The 17136-nt window shown below is 38.4% G+C and overlaps 1 protein-coding gene and 1 long non-coding RNA gene across 2 annotated transcripts; both read left to right on the plus strand.

Annotated features, from left to right (window-relative positions):
- The first annotated feature begins 134 nt into the window (after window positions 1-134).
- LOC133452468 (uncharacterized) lies at window positions 135-2556 on the plus strand. Its single transcript, XR_009783258.1, has 3 exons — window positions 135-205; window positions 1216-1237; window positions 2423-2556. It is a non-coding gene; the product is annotated as an uncharacterized LOC133452468 (long non-coding RNA).
- Window positions 2557-6655: 4099 nt separating this feature from the next.
- On the plus strand, window positions 6656-17131 carry khsrp (KH-type splicing regulatory protein). Its single transcript, XM_061720660.1, has 18 exons — window positions 6656-6867; window positions 8184-8283; window positions 8358-8411; window positions 8492-8528; window positions 8618-8679; window positions 8783-8854; window positions 8960-9017; window positions 10162-10309; window positions 10497-10595; window positions 10699-10857; window positions 10973-11075; window positions 11833-11957; window positions 12055-12327; window positions 12423-12535; window positions 12628-12716; window positions 12810-13022; window positions 15783-15976; window positions 16265-17131. The coding sequence occupies exons 1-18, from the start codon at window positions 6778-6780 to the stop codon at window positions 16271-16273; spliced, it is 1998 nt and encodes a 665-aa protein (XP_061576644.1). The 5' UTR covers window positions 6656-6777; the 3' UTR covers window positions 16274-17131.
- The last annotated feature ends 5 nt before the right edge of the window (window positions 17132-17136 follow it).

Here is a 17136-nt window from a genome sequence, read left to right on the forward strand (position 1 = left end):
CTGGATAGTTGAAGTGAAATGGTGAGTTAATGATTTATATGTACTGCACATGACGAGAAATTAATTTCATTCTAAATGCTTTATTTAGACTATTAATTGTAACTTCGTTCTTCTATTTCCTGAACTCACACACAGAGAAGAGAAGCAACCAGGAGTTTGACTGCAGCAACAAGAGTGTTTGCGGTCCTCCTCATTACTGCGTCAGGTATCACACATCAGTTGTTGCTAATGGGACACTCAATGAACTCAGAGCAAACTAAAACTGTTGCACTGGCTTTCATTTTTTCTTTTTGTTCTAAAACTCATTTACTATGACGACTTTTATTTGATTGATCCCCATGTGTTGAACACCTTCAACATCTCTTGAAATCCACTTTGAGCTGCTTTGTTTCTGTGCACAGTTATGTTTCATTTTGCTACATAAATGGAGTTGAAGGCTTCAGCTCTACATCGATATGAAAAAAGGGAACAAAACATTGCTAATTCATTTCACTCCTTTCCAGATTAAAACCCAATATATCTCTCGATGTACGACAATGGCACTTTTATTTATACTGCAAAGCTCATTACATGTAAACTCAATTTTCTCAACAATGGAAAAGAAAACAACCATGCCATTTATAACCAATTTTGCTAGAAAATGTAAATCATGTTCAAATATACAGATATACGAGTTATTGATTGTAAGTCTGCAAGAAAAAGAAAGTTTAGTTTATTGTTGAATGTGGACATAGTTGTGACATAACTGTGACAGACCTCCGGTCATCACGGTGAGTATAAATCTGCTCTTTCATTTACAGCGACAGGCTGGTTACAGTGTGACTGGTGAAGGACAACAGCAACATTTTTAGTTATGTTAACAATATTACTTCCTCTAAGACTTTACATTAAAGCTGCATTGAGATTCACAGATCTGACATACAAGTCAGCACTGTCTTAAACTATTCTGTTTCTTCGTTCATTAGATTAACAAGGAATTAACATCATAAAAGTCGAAATTTGATAAAACATGAAATTAATAGCAAGAGAGGTGCAAACATGACATTTTCCTTGTAAAGAAACTGATGAATGATGATTTATAAATTTACTATGTACTGTAATGTAGAAGAAAATGTGTCTTAAAGATTCAGAAGGGGTGTGTTTTTGTGGATTTTGATAACATTTTGAGAGTTTTTGTGTATCTATAAGTTAATTCTGATGTGTTCTGTGTTACAGCGTCATGTGGACAACATGACTGGTCAGTAAAATACACTTCTACTCAGATATGTGCCTTAAAAGGATCCACAGTGGACATAGACTGCACCTTCACATACCCACTCAAAGTAAAATGGACAAAAACTACAATAAAACGAACATCATGGTTTACTAAAAAGAATGATAAAGGGCCTGTAGATCTGAAGACAGACTCAGACTACAGAGGTCGTGTGAAGTGTGACCTTAATGAGAGAATCTGCAGTCTGAGAATCACAGGACTGAAAGAGAGAGACTCAGCTGTGTACAAGTTCAGGTTCATAACAAACCAACCAGGTGGGAGTTTTATTGGTTCTCCTGGAGTCTCTTTGGAGGTCAAACAGTTTCATTACAGTTTTTAGCTGAGATGTTGTGCATCTCCGTGTCTGTTCAGCACTTTTGTCAACCTCGGTTGTTTTTGAAGGTGCTTTATAATTAAATTTGACATTTACATTGAAAAAGGTCTGAAACAAGGCAACTGGACTCCCCTTTCTGCCATCGGGGTGTTTTCGGTCGAGCTGAGGATGCCCTACATGGGAACTGTATTCAAGATCAAAAGAAAACATTTCAAGCCTTTGAGAGAACTTCTTCAGAGTAACAGAAACTGCTTTCTGGCTCCTAAATAATACTACAATTTACAGCTCATTTTCAAAGAGCTAAACAACAGAAGAACGATTAGTGTTTAATCCACATTCACTAGTTTTAATGCTGTTCATCCTCATGTCTCCTCTTCATTTAAGCTTAATACTTCATCCCTATTTTATTATACTTCCAGTAGAGAATACAGAAATAGTTGTTCTGTTGTTTCTAAGATAGTTAAAAAGTTTTGAAAAGTGTCCTTCTTGGAGACAAAAGACATTTCTAGAAATATATTGAATGCTTTTTTGAGCTGTGAACTAAGTAACTAAACCACGGGCCCTTTATAGACTCTTAAAACAAAATAGACCCAAGCTGTTGTTTCAAAACACGTGAATCCAAATGAGATTTGATCATTCAAAATGTTGTGTATTCTGTTAAAATTGTGACTTTTTACAGTGTTTTGAATATTTGATAACTCGCTGCTTTAAAGGAATTTCACACAATCCTTCAACCTCATGATTTTCCATTCATGAACAAAAATGAAACTGTTACATTAATTTCTCACTGAGATTTCGGTTAACTTTTGACTTCTATTCATATACGTTCTGTCCAGTGTCTGCAGACACCACCACCAGAGGAGGAACTTTCCTATGCCAGTGTCTACTTTTCAGAAGAACCAGAGGAAGCTGTTTATTCCAACACTGGACCAGTTCAGTCTCACAGATGTGTGATGCCAGAGAGAGAAGAGGAGATGGTTGAATATGCTACTGTTACAGTCAGCAGTGCCGGTACTTCCAAAAGGTGAGCTGTTCCTCACAAAGCATCATTTATCACACTAAAATAACAGTCTGATAATCAATGTTTTTCCAGCAGTTTTGTCAATATCACATTTTGCGGTGAAGTGTCTGTTTATCTCACATTATGTCATCTCTGCAGATTTGAGGCCAGAAGTGAGGAGGCTGCAGAGGATCCAGCAGTTCTGTACAGCACAGTCAACAAAACATGGAAGAAATAATTTAAAAATCAAATTTGAATCCATTTGTGTGTGTGTCTGTGTGTTTTGTTGTAGGTTCTCAACAACAAATGTATGTTTCTGCAGTGAATTGGTGAATTTGTGTTGAAATACAGTTTTTAAGTTTGTGAATTATAAGAGCGCTGTAAAAACTGTAATTACATCTTTGAAGTTGGAGTGAGGCTGCACTGTGTGTGAATTTGTGTTTTGAAGGCATCTGACACATAAGAGCTGCTGAATCAGCGATCTGCGGACTACTGCCACACCAACGCAGCTCTCAGCTTCCCCCTTCTCCTCCTGCACATTTCACAAAGCAGCTCATCCAGCTGTTATGTGTAATTGGAGGATGGAACAGCTGGATGCCGCGATGCCACCTGCTGGCATCTCAATTTGCAACCTGTTGGATAAGAGATGCATCAGGCAAGAGCAGTAATTGAGCTTCTGTTTGCACCCTCAGACACTCTTTTACTCTTGTAATTAATTTGTCTTTCCTTATTTAACCATATACTAACGGTAAAGTGGTGTCCATGGTTATAGCCGAGGATTTTGCTCCTCTGCTCCACAGCTGAACACATGCAGCTCAAGGCAGCTTTATTGATTCTTACTGTGGCAGTAGTTAAGCCAGTTTCATAACCAAATCCAAATAAACCCTAATTTAGCTTCCGGCAGACGGTATTTAGAGTGTTAATATGAACATTTAACTGGATTTAATTTGACATTACATCTTAGTCAAAGGGTGAATTCCTCCTACATCTCTGACAAGTGCCTTGCATCACTTCCGCAGTTGTTTTCCTCCCGTATCTACACAGTGCTCTGTGCTCTTGTCTTTGTCTCTTTTTTTCTTTTTTTTTTGGAATGTAGGTTGTTGAAGTGGGAGTGTTGAAAGAATAAATCCACCCTAAACAGGATGTGAATGTAATAATCTGTTCAGATTTTGTGGATCCATGTACAAGCAGTTCTGTAGCTGTGTGCGTGCGTGCATGCGTATGTGTGTGTAGCCAAGTACATAGCTGTATATTCAGTTACTGTTCCATATGCTAGAGGACACTAAACCTAATCTAATACTACTACATGTTGCACTGCTTTGGTTTGATGCAGAGATGAAGGATGAGAATAGAAAGTTTAAACTGTAAATCATGCTCTTGACTCATGTCATTTCTCCTAAATGTTAGGAACAACAAATTAAGCTGAGGTCACGGCATATGTTGATCCAGCTAATGATAAAAGATACCCACCTCCTCAGTAAAATCCTGGCCGGTCCAGCTCTGACACTATTGTGAGTAGAATTTGCCTACGTGCAACTCATGCTGTACAAGTCATCATCACTAGAATGGAGCTACAGAGAGATGTTTTAGTCATAGGGGTTGACCTGTCAGCTCTGCAAGGTTTATGAGCTCTCCCAGTGTATCGGTACCTGAATCCAGGCTCTGTAGTCAGATAAAGAGACACCAGAATTCAAAGGAAGCAACTGAAATGCCGTGAAAACCAAAGCATTCTTTTTTTAGAGGCCTTTAGTGGCTGTCCATCACAGAAGAGCAAAAGCAGAAGAGTCTGCAAAAGAGCAAAGGCAGAGATGAAAACCAGGATTACAATCACACTGCACTCCATCTTGATAATTAAAAAAACAACTGTTTTGCACTGGGTTTGCTGTGAGTTTATTTCAGTTGAGCAGAGTAAGTCAGATCTTCAAGAAGCTCTTGCAGACACACCTTTTCATCTTTCATCATCATGTCTCCTGACTGCCTGACAGAACTAATACAATCTGATCTCACGTATCTATTTAAGGTGATTCTCTTGCTGCACTTTTGATTGTGTTTTCTGTTCACACTTTATAACTACCTTTTTTTTAAGATTGCACTTTTGCCATACTGCAAGTCTCCCTCTATTTTAGTTTTCTACCTGCCACTGTTTATGTTACGTTTATGTAATAATTGCTCGGGGGTCATGTTCTGGGTCTCTGGAAAGCGCTTAGAGACAACTTCTGTTGTGTTAGATGCTTTATAAATAAAATTGAATTGAATTGAATTGAAATTTATCTCTGCGTTTTCTCAACTAAAGTATCTCACAGACAAATTGTGTCAATCTCTGAAAAAGGGGTCTAAAGTGTATGTTTAAAGTGTATGCCACTTCTGACCTTATGCGTCACATTAACGCACATCCTAGGTCACCTTTGTACAGACTCATTACTCCGGCACTTTAAAACCAACATGTTGTACTTTTTCTCTTTTAATATTATTTGTTCTTTTGTGTTGCACCAATCACCACAACAAATTCCTTGTGTGTGTTAACCTACTTGGCAATAAACTTATTTCTGATTCTGATTCAGATTTCTGATTATTATTATTATTATTAGTAGTAGTAGTAGTAGTAGTAGTAGTAGTACTAGCAGTAGTAGTAGTAGTAGTAGTAGTATTAGTATTATTGTTGTTGTTATTGTTATTATTATTAATATTATTACTATTATTTCTATTATTAAAATCTCTGCAGACCCCTCACACCATGGACACAGTCTGTTTGAACTCCTCCCCTCTGGACGGCGCTGCAGAGCTCTGTACGCCAAAACCTCCAGACACAGACCCTTTCTCTCTCAACACTCATAGTCTCAGAGAAATCAACATTGTGCAATATTAATATTAATATTAATAATATTATTATTATTATTATTATTATTAATAATAATAATAATAATAATATGTGTAACAATGCACCTTTCAATAACCATGTCTACCTCATACTGCTGCACCTTTCACTTTTTTTAAAACTGTATATATATTAATAAGAGCTGCCATTTGTCTATTTACTGTACAGGGAGCGAAAATAACTGAGTCAAATTCCCTGTCTTGTTTGACCTGACTTGGCCAAATAAACATGATTCTGATTGTAGTTCTGTAGTATTATTATTATTAATGATAATAATAATAATAATAATAATAATAATAATAATAATAATAATATAATAATAATAATAATAAGAAGAAGAAGAAGAAGAAGAAGAAGAAGAAGAAGAAGAAGAAGAAGAAGAAGAAGAAGAAGAAGAAGAAGAAGAAGAAGAAGAAGAAGAAGAAGAAGAAGAAGAAGAAGAAGAAGAAGAATCAGAATCAGAATCAGCTTTATTGGCCAGGTTCGAACAATGTCCAACAAGGAATTTGACTCCGGTAGTTTCGCTCTCTATGGTATTAAAGGTGTTAAATAAACAAATGAACAATAGACAAATGTGGAATTTCTATGTACAAAATTATAAATAAATATTATATTATTTTAAGGTGCAGCAGTTCGAGGTAGTGAGAATAAGTATGACCTATTTACAATTTCTACAGACAAGAATTATGCAGAGAATACAAGATAAAAAAAATTAAATTTGTACAAAGAAATAAAAAGTGAGAGGGTGCAGCAGAGTGAGGCAGCATGAATATTAAAGAGATTTATATATTGCACATGTTTGGTTACTCTGAGACTGTTATTTGTGAGAGTTCATCAGAGCAACCGCTTGCGGGAAGATAATAATAATAATAATAATAATAATAATAATAATAATAATAATAATAATAATAATAATAATAATAATAATAATAATAATAATAATAATAATAATAATAATAATAATAATAATAATAATAATAATAATAATAATAATAATGTTCTGCCCCTTTTTACAACTTTTCTTTACTACTTTTTACAACTGTGTTTTTATCTGTATTCTAGTGAGCAGCCGGCTGGCGGCGATGTTTCGTGTAAAAACGATGAAAAAAACAACGTTGGAAACCACAGAAGAAGCAGCCCCTGGGCGCTGATTGGTCGCTTTAAGCAGCTCTCTGCCGGCGTGCCAGCAGCCGTGGTCACGTGTCCGTGCTGGTGTCTCCTGGTCGCTGGTAACCTTCCCGCTTCCGCGCAGCGCGACCCGGATAAAGCTACCCAGCCTGACCCCTGTATGCCTGGTTGTGCGCCTCAGAAGCAGCATGTCGGATTACAGCGACCTGCCGTCTAATGGAGTCGGCTCCGGGGGGAAAAAAGACGCGTTTGCAGACGCGGTGCAGCGAGCCCGACAGGTAAATCCCCGGTAGCAGGTAGCAGGTAGCCGCGAGCTAGTTAGCGCCGCTAGCTCGACCCACGTTAGCTACACTCACACAGCGAGCAGACGAGCCCAGAGATAAGAGCTGAAAACCGATTTCTGGGAATGATACTGACTGAGAGTAGCGGGTTAAGAGCAATCAGCGACATGAATTTAGATGTGTAGTTCACGTAAAACACGAGGAAATGTCTCATTCGGGATTATTTCTTGAAGTGTGTGGACACGCTAGTTAAATCGACGCAGAGCCTACGGCGTAAGGTTTGCGCGTCGTCGCGTACCTTACGCGGTAGGCTCTGCGTCGGTGTAACGCGGAACCATAAATCAGCCTTAAGTTAGCGCAACCACCGGCAGGTCCAATACTCCCTCGTGTTTGCTAATTAATCTATCAGACACTTCACATTTCACTGTGGTGACGCCACTGCACGGGTATTATAACCACGAATTTGTAAAAAATAAGGCTTTAATGCTTAATTAGACGGGAGACATTCTCAACATTTCGACATCCCATTGTACTGAAGGATTAAGACTTCAGTTGATACTTGCTCTCACATCTAAACATCTGTTCATCTTCTGCATGGGGGTCAATAATTTATATGATGATTATAACTATTCAGTCGGTCTTTCCTATATACGAGTCTATAGGGATTAGAGTCTGATCCTGACATTTCTTTGTGCTTTTGTGATATTTACTCAGGCTGTCAAAACAAATGCCAAAGAAAACATTGTTTTCACACCTTTTCCATGGTTTTATGTTGAGTTTTGTTCCCATTTAACGTGTAATTCTTTAACCAGCATTTTTCACCTTGTTATTGGTGCATGTTTTTTGTTTTTGTTTTAAGGGATTCATATTCGGTCTAATTTGAGGAGGTCTGGACATTTTAGTGACTGTGTCCTTAAGTCACTGCTAAACATAGCTGAAGAGTATTTGGAAAACACTGTGTGGACAGTAGTTGAAATAAATGGTGTTGGGACTTTTGAGGAAGTCTTGTGCAGGGAGACCTGGGAGAAACTCATTTTGTTGCTGTAGCGACTCGTGCTGATGAATTACTTATGTCAGAAGAGGAAACTCTGATCTTGTGTGAACAACAGTGTACAGGGTTGATCCACGGCATTTGTTTGCCGTTTGATCACAGCCTTTACTTCTATTAGTTCTCTTTGAGAGTAAACAGATTTGTGATTCATCGATCAGTGGTTTCTCAAAGTAGTGTTGAAAAGCTCTTAACTTTTTATACTTTTCTTACTAGTTTAATTTGGTAGTTTTTATTTATTTATTTATTTTTTTATTCCCCTTAGATTGCAGCTAAAATTGGTGGAGATGTTCCCCCAGTGACAAACAATGGAGGACCTGAAAGTTATCCATACCCGGCACAGAAGCGATCCCTTGAAGAAGCAGGTTGGAAATTACAACAAAGAGGCACTTTTGCTGCATTTGTTTCTTCCTTTTGTTTACCTGTTTGTTTTTCCCAGATGAACCTGAAGCCAAGAAGGTAGCATCACAAAGTGAAAGAGACTCAGCAATATGTATGTCAAATACGAGATTGATTAACTTGCAAGAGTTTGCCCTGTTCAGTTTCCCATTACCCATTTCTCTTCTATTTCAGCTATTGGAGCCCAACTAGTCGCTCTATCCCAGCAAAGGTATTTTGCTACTTTGTAGTATTTTTGGTCCATATGGTTGTGAGTAAAATTGTTGTTGGATGTCATCATTTGTTTATTGTATGTTTCAGTGGTGTCAGGCCCTCTGCGATGACGGAAGAAGTTAAGGTCCCGGATAGCATGGTTGGTCTTAGTGAGTACACTGCTTTTTCCTTCTTGCACCATACAGTTTGTCTATCTCACTGTGTTGCATGTGTAAAAACTGAATTTAAATGTCTTTGCTGTTGCCCCTGAAGTCATTGGCAGAGGAGGTGAACAGATCAACAAAATACAACACGACTCCGGTTGCAAGGTCCAGATTGCACATGGTGCGCTGAATGGTGACCTGATCTATACTTTTTCATTACAAACAAAATATTCAAATAGATTTTCTGTTGAGTCTTGATTGACAAACGCTGTCTCATTATTCACAGACAGTGCTGGTCTTCCAGAACGAAGTATTTCTTTGACGGGGTCAGCAGATGCCGTACAGTAAGTTTCTCTGCTCTTCTTCTTTTTTGGTTAAAAATATGTATACTTGATTTTGAAAGCAGCTGTTAGGAAAAAGTTATGTTTCTGGGGTATTTCAAGTCATTCACATCTGAGAAAAGTTGAAGATTGATTTAGTTTGATGGTTGAGTTTGTAAAAATGTTTTTTGAGCGACAGTTCGCTCTGTGGAAGTAAACTGATGTCTTCACTGTTGAAGGAAAAAACCCACATCATAGATACTGATTAACTAAAATGCGACAAAGTTTTGACCAGCCACAAAGTTTCTGATAAAATGTCTTTTTACTTATGAAACGTCTGCATATACTGTAAGAGTTGAGAAGCTGTGGGCCTGAAATTCAGCACAGCACTGTGGGCATTTTGCATAATTTCACAGAATCCTGCATATGCAGTAAATCCCTGCATGTACTTTAGCTGCAGCAAGACGGACCAACTTTCCAAGCTTGCTTGCTCTCCCCTTCTCAAGGCTCCAAAGCCCCGCTGCAGATGCAGCATCTTTCAATAACTTATGCAGACAGATTTGATCACTAATGAACTCGAAGGGCTAAGTGTCATTAAAGCCTGATTTAGGGTTCTGCGTTAAACCAACGCAGAGCCTGCGCCTTTGCCGTGACGCCATCGTGAACCCTTCGGACTTCTCCGTCACTCCATTTTGCAGCGGTGCAAAACCCCCAGAGAGCTAGTTGATACTTTGTTTAACTTCTGGCTTTTCCAGTCACAGTGAATCAAAGAGATAAGGACAACTATTGTGCAAAAAAACAAAAGATAATGACATGTATTATGTCGATTTTTAAAGTTGGTCATGCTGCACATGTATTCAGTATAGTAGTAGTAGTAGTAGTAGTAGTAGAAGTTTATTGCAGACTCGTGGTCTATACAAAAACATAACATAGGACAAAATACATAAAACCTGTCCAGCAGGGAGAATTACAAATGCAGGCTTTTAAGCCAATGTCTCCTGAGACAAGAGGAGTATCTGACACAGCTCTTCCCAGGGTCATTTATATTAACAATGATGCCATTCAAAGTATAGTGTGAGATTGTATAAAATTGCTTATGTGGTGTTATACTGTAGCATTAAACACGTCAATTTATTTACCTTCCTGTCCTTTTGATTTATGTTTCCAGGAGAGCCAGGGCACTTATAGATGAAATTGTCTCCAGGGGTCATGAGTCAAGTAATGGTCAGTCAGGTTCTATGCAAGAGATGATCATCCCTGCAGGCAAAGCTGGACTTATAATTGGTAAAGGAGGAGAAACCATCAAACAGTTACAGGTGAGACTTACGGTGTACTGCGACGGAGCTCTGCTATGCAATATTAGAGCTGTCTGCCAGTAATCATTGTCAGCATGAACTTGCAGAGAATTCTACTTGGATAGTGAACAATGTGCCATGTTCATGCTGAGATTGAAGTAGTTTTACCATGTACTGAGTGTAAAGTATCTCTCCTACAAATTCCTAGGAACGAGCTGGAGTTAAAATGATTCTTATTCAAGATGGATCACAGCCACCCAACGTAGATAAACCTCTACGCATTATTGGAGACCCCTACAAAGTGCAGGTACTGTTTCAGGGCACAGGTGGTGTCATTTAAATATGCAATCATTTGAATCCTGCTTGTCACTTTAAGACCTCCTTTTGTACCTTCTGTGTCATTTTTATAGCAAGCAAAGGAAATGGTTAATGAGATTCTCAGAGAAAGGGATCATGCTGGTTTTGGAGAAAGGTCTGAATATGGATCAAGGATGGGTGGAGGAGGTGGTGGTGGTGGAGGAGGCGGAGGCGGTGGTGGCGGCGGCGGCGGCGGAGGAGGTGGCATTGAAGTAAGTAATGAGTACGTTAATAGTACCGGCAGAGTTAAAACTTATTGTGTTTTTCCAGAGTTGTTTAGACTTGACAGCTCTTGAGAAGTCATCACACCCTTTTCTAATTCTGCAGATAGCTGTGCCCCGACCGTCTGTGGGGGTTGTGATTGGTCGCAGCGGGGAAATGATAAAGAAGATCCAGAGTGATGCTGGAGTCAAGATACAGTTTAAACCTGGTAACCCACGTGCACAGTAGATGCTACAATGTTTCATCTTATGGTCCAAAGGTTGATGAGAATGTTAGACTGCCTACTTTAGGAGATATCGCAGTATCACAATTCAGATGTGTCTTTGATTAAACATTTTGGCTATTTGTTCACATTCTGTAGACAAGTTTCTTTTGATGTTTCAAAAAGGTTTTTAAACTAATTGTCTCAGATTAATACAGGGCATAAACCTGCAATGGATGGTTCCTGTACAGAATAAAGCAGTTTCAATCATTTTTCCTTTCAGTGAATATGATTTGAATAGATTTTCAGGGCTTTCATAAATATCTCATCAGTAAATTCAGCTGTGCGGTTTTTTTTTTACTATTTTTATTAAATTTCAATATAAATGTACAAAAACAAAGCAATCAGCAAGTATCATATTAATTGTCCAACAAAATGTAAGCAGGTCCTCCCGTGTCCATACAGACAAAAATAAAACAAGACAGAAAACAAGACAAAAAAAATAAAATAATTAAAATTAAATGGAAAAAAAAAAACTAAGAAAAATAAAAGAAAAAAATGTCACACTCAATAGTCTCACAAACAAACTTAGATCGTCACACTTGTTCTACAGGCATATATATTCTATTGTTGCTTGAGAAAGTCCATTAAAGGTGTCCATATTTCTTTGAATTCTTGTGCTTTACCTCTAATCACATAAGTCAGCCATCGTAATACACATTGCCTTCTCCCTAATCAGCTGTGCGTTTTTAATGTTTTGTAGATGATGGTACGGGTCCTGAAAAGATTGCCCATATTATGGGTCCACCAGACAATTGTCAACATGCTGCTTCAATCATCACTGACCTCCTACAGAGCATCCGTGCCCGGGAGGAGGGTGGGCAAGGGGTAAGTGCAGAGGCGGGCAATTGATAGATTTATTTTATTTTTATTTTTTTTATCATATGCATTTACATGTTAACTAAAGACAAATGTTTCTCTTCAGGGCCCTCCAGGACCTGGCGGGTGGGGTAGAAGTCAAGGCAATTGGGGTCCTCCAGGTGGAGAGATGAGTTTCTCCATTCCTGCTCACAAATGTGGGCTAGTTATTGGCAGAGGAGGCGAGAATGTTAAATCCATTAACCAACAAACTGGTGCGTTTGTGGAGATATCCCGTCAGCCGCCACCAAACGGTGACCCAAACTTCAAACTGTTCACTATCAGAGGTGCACCAGAACAGATCGACCATGCAAAGCAGCTAATAGAAGAAAAGATCGAGGTATGGTTTATGGTATAATTGTGGGGGGGTGGGGAAAGAAATCGCACATGTGCTCAACTAATTTAGTGTTATTGGTTTGCTTCTGTTATTTCCAGGGTCCATTATGTCCAGTGGGTGGTGGTGGTGGTCCTGGCCCTGGCCCTGGAGGGCCAATGGATCCTTACAATCATAACCCTTATAATGTAGGGCCTCCTGGTGGAGCTCCCCAGTAAGTGCAGCCTGCAACCAACACAGAGCAACCTTGAATATTTTAGTTACTGGAATCTACAAGCAGTTTTTTAATTTAAACTCTCTTTACAGTGGAGCTGCACCTGCTGGTCCCCAGTACGGTGCTCCAGGTTGGGGCAATACTTATCAACAGTGGCAAGCCCCAAATCCTCATGACCCAAGTGAGTGCAGTCTGTTGGAAACGTGCTTAGATTTTCCCCAATTCTGTTTTATTGAATTCATTGTCCGACTAACTTTTGCTCTTGTATTTTCAGATAAAGCAGCAGCAGACCCAAATGCAGCATGGGCAGCCTATTATGCACAATACTATGGTCAACAACCAAACAGTGCCATGGCAGCCCAGAATTCAGGAGCCCCTGCAGCAGCTGCACCAGCACCAGGGGACCAGGGTCAAGCAGCACAGACCTCAGGGGGGCAACCAGATTATACTAAAGCTTGGGAGGAGTACTATAAGAAGATGGGCATGAGTAAGTAGAACCTCATGATGCACATGGTAAACATTTATTCGACTGATCTTTCAATTACAAAGGTCTGCTGAAATGTGACTGAAAGACTGAAATGTGTGATCAAGCGTTACAGTATTTAAACGTGTTTCCTACAATACTATCAGCAGTAGTGTTTCTGAATTATTTACTAGTTGCACCATTTTAAAGAATATAGAAAAGAGATTAAACTAGATGCTGTTTTTAAAACTGAAACGTCAATCACAAAGGGTGATTGCTACTTTGATCTACATGATTGTGATATTCTGCAACTTTACATTTTCATGTGAAAATAAAATGCTGAAGACATAAGGCGCGTTTCCCCTGGTGGGAGCTCTGGGTAGAAGGTTTTTTTTGGGGGGGGGGGATTGCTGACACGTATCTCCATTACCAGGAACGGCCCAGCAAAAGTGCCCTTCAGGAACCTTTACTGGGAGAAAAAAGACGTTCCTGTGGTTGTAGAGGTACTCAGGTTGGCCAACAGGAACCTCATGCAGGGGTCTCTACTGATCAGGATTTTTAAATTACGTTCAGCACTTCACATGAACACAACTGGGTGGGTTTACCCGCAACCCCGACTAGTGGAAACGCACCTAATTGATTTCTGCGTTAACTTTTCTGGAGAATATCATCGCCATTAAGACAGTACGGTGTTTTCCCCAGTGATAACAGTAACCTGAAAATACAGTTAAACAAGAACGCCTTCAGAGATGAGGATGGAGCGTAAGATCCAGCAGAACATAAAACACTGAGGTGGAGTGGTGGAACGTTTTGTTGTGCCGCTGTTCTGCCTTTGCAGGAGATGGTTTCTGCAAGCAACTCCGGCTACATACCAAGCATGGCAAGCACAGACCACTAAGGCCCTAAGGATTTATTTTTTTTGTAGATTCATCTTTTTTATTTTTTACACTTTGGATACATCTTTATGTTAAATGCCAACAAATAATACATTTTACAATTCTCACAACTTTTTAAATGTGAAAAAATTAAATAGATTTCATACATAAATCAAAGAAAGTGTCTTGAGGCATTATTTGGTTTATTCAGAACAATATCCATAAATCTAAAATAATTTATTCAAAGTGCAAACACTGTTTAAGACGTGACTTTGTTCAAAAGTCCATAATTTTAACATAAGTTCTGCCCTAAGTTTTAATGGTTTTCCATCACAAGCCTTAATAACTGCACAATTCACGTTGAATATCGTTAGGCTCATAGTATAATTGCGTAATTCTAAGGCATTCAAATACAACTTAGGCAATTATGCTATGAGGCTAACGATATGTAGTTACTTTTTTAATCTTAAATGATTTTTTTTTTTTTTTTTTTTTACCAGGTGATAGCACAAAGAGGGATGTATATTTTCAAATTATTATATTGACAGACAGCACAAACATCAGATTAATAGAAAAATTAATATTATTGTTTAGTCTTAAGTGCTCAAAAAAGACCCAAATAGGCTGGAACACGGCAGGTAAGCCGTTGGCATCTTTTATTTTTTACACCAGAAAATGATAAAGCCAAAATGTACACGTGAAAACTATAAGATAACAAACTACATTTAATGCAGCTAATGCCTTTGCTGTCCCTTAAAAATTAGGCAAATACTTGTATTGTTGCAGAGTCATCACTTTAAGGTTTGAGAACTACAGGATGTTTTCTTCTGAGATGCTCACGCATGGAGGTTGTGCTGCTCCGATACAGTATTTGGATTTTACTGAACGCACAGCAACAGTTTGTTGGGTCTCTCCCTGGAAAAAGTCCCAAATCTGATGCTCTAATCTGGTTTTAAGAGGTAGAAGGGCCATTCAATGAATGTATGCTACTTGTACTCACCATTGTCAGGGTGTTCTCTATGCAAGTCTGCGTTTTTACGTAATCGGCGTAATCGATTGCGTCGGTGCAGCTCTGTACACCAGGCGCAAGGGTATTTTTAATATTATGATCCTCTTAACATTATTAAACATCTTAGCCAGAGGTTGTAGTAACTATTTCAGTAGTTTTCCACAGACATTAGGTCTTGCAGAAACTCGCAAACTCAAATGTGACTAAAGGGCCCATGTTTGTGGAAAGAAAGTATGCAAGATCTGGTTGGTGATGCTATCTGTTCTGCTCATTCTCATTGGTTGTAGGGGTATTCAGCTAGAGGAGATCTAGTAGGTTCTGGGTTAATTGTGCACGCTTAAAAATTTATTTTAATGACGCCACTCACTCAAGGATTATTTGTCTAAACATCCAGTTGTGAAAAGCTTCAAACTGGGCTACAATCACTACAGGGTTCAAAATGGGTTCAAAATTCACCCTAAAGTCATCTAGCCAGCCTATGGATCATTGCAGAACACAATGCTCTTGTCTTTTGATTGTTTGCAATGTCTGCATATTGTCTTACCACACACTGGTGCAGAACTGTGCCACTTCCTTTTTGGTTAATATGAATCACCAAAGGGGAACAGCTGTGCCTCAATAAGACAAGCTAGCTTTTTTTTCTGCTCTCACCAATATTACTGTGGGAAAATGTTAGAAGTGAAAAGATTACAGGCCTCAAGGTGAAGGGAAAGTAGTTTTGATAGAGGGCTGGTAGCTTGGGCTCTTTCAGTTTCACTGCAATAAGAGCCAGTGCAAAATGTCGCCCCATGAATGACTTTTTTTTTTTTTTTGTCAGTACATTTTTCTTATGTTAGCTCAAAACAGAGTACCATTCTTTTTTTTTTTTTTGTAATTGAATGTTATGCATGGTTTTTCTAGCCCAGCCTGCTGGAGCAGCAGCCTCTGCTCCAGGCACAGGAGCCCCCACCGCAGCTGCAGCAGGCGGGGCTGCAGCTGGTGGCCAACAGGACTACAGTGCAGCCTGGGCCGAGTACTACAGACAGCAGGCAGCCTACTATGGACAGGCAGGACAGGCTCCTGGACAAGCAGCTGCTCCACAACAGGGACAACAGGTATAACTGCATGAAACACCAACCTTGAAGCTACTTTGATTAGTTTTCTGTTTTCAGATGTTTCCTCTTATTTCCAGTATTGTGTTTTTTTGTTTTTTTTTTGTTTTTTTTTTAGAAATATTGTTTATAGAACTATTTCAGGAGGTGTAAAAAGTAGAATTTTATTTATATCAATCCCACCCAAAACATATTTATATTATAAATATGATTTACACACAGAGTAAGATCATTTGTATCTTTGCAAAAGAAATACTAATCTCATTTTGTCCTGTGGTTATTTCTTTTCAGCCCCAGTAAATGGTTCGGTCTTTAGGATGGATGTAATGGATCTCTGGATGCGTTTTTCCTTTTTTGGCTTTAACAAGACTAGAGCATGGTTTACTCGCTCACTGAGAAATTTTCTATTCTAACCTTGGATATTTTTTTTTTTTTATTTATATTTTTCCCCTCCCAAAGTCAAAATTGAAAAATGAATGCCTTTTGTCCATGCATTATAAATAGCACTAAACACCTGCCCTGATTACAATTTGGTTTTCCACTTTACATTACTGTACCATACCTTGTAATTCATCTTAATGTTTTTTTTTTTTTTTAATAATGTGAAATAAGCTTATTTGCTTGCAAGTTAGCACAACACCTCAACACTGACTCACATCTAGATTCCCCCTCAGCTTTTGAAGGGTTTAAAAAAAACAAACATTTAGCAGTATTTTGAATAATAAATGATAGGTTTGTATGAAAGATCTGTTTTTGTTTTTCTCCTTCACGTTTTGTCCGTAGTACCTTTTTAACTTTATTTTTACATTCAGTGTTTTTAATTTGCAGGTGTATTTTTTTTTTTTTTTTTTTTTTTTTTTTCTCCTGCTGTTGTGATTTAGTAATTTTAATTTTATTTTTCTTAAGGGGGTCTTGTGTGTCTGATTACAGTTCATCCTACTGAACAGAAAAATAATGGGCACGAACTGTCCTATTGTGTGTAGGCTGGTTTGTGTGTGCTTGTATGTTTGTGTGTTTGACTGCCCCATTTCATTTCCGTATCTTTACTTTATAAATATTTTTCTTCAATGAGGTTCTGTTAATGTATGCCCTTTTTTAAAGTTATTTTTTTACAGTTTGTTTTTAAAGACTTCAATAAAATCATTCATATTACCTGTGTCTTG

This window comes from Cololabis saira, chromosome 1 (genome assembly GCF_033807715.1).
Source record: "Cololabis saira isolate AMF1-May2022 chromosome 1, fColSai1.1, whole genome shotgun sequence".
Lineage (NCBI taxonomy): Eukaryota > Metazoa > Chordata > Actinopteri > Beloniformes > Belonidae > Cololabis > Cololabis saira.

Excerpts from the sequence above, each read along its gene's own strand:
- khsrp (XM_061720660.1), top strand. The coding sequence starts at position 6,778 with ATGTCGGATTACAGCGACCTGCCGTCTAATGGAGTCGGCTCCGGGGGG. Across the intron at positions 8,680-8,782 it reads GGATAGCATGGTTGGTCTTA|TCATTGGCAGAGGAGGTGAA; the intron begins GTGAGTACACTG and ends TTGCCCCTGAAG. Across the intron at positions 11,076-11,832 it reads CAAGATACAGTTTAAACCTG|ATGATGGTACGGGTCCTGAA; the intron begins GTAACCCACGTG and ends AATGTTTTGTAG.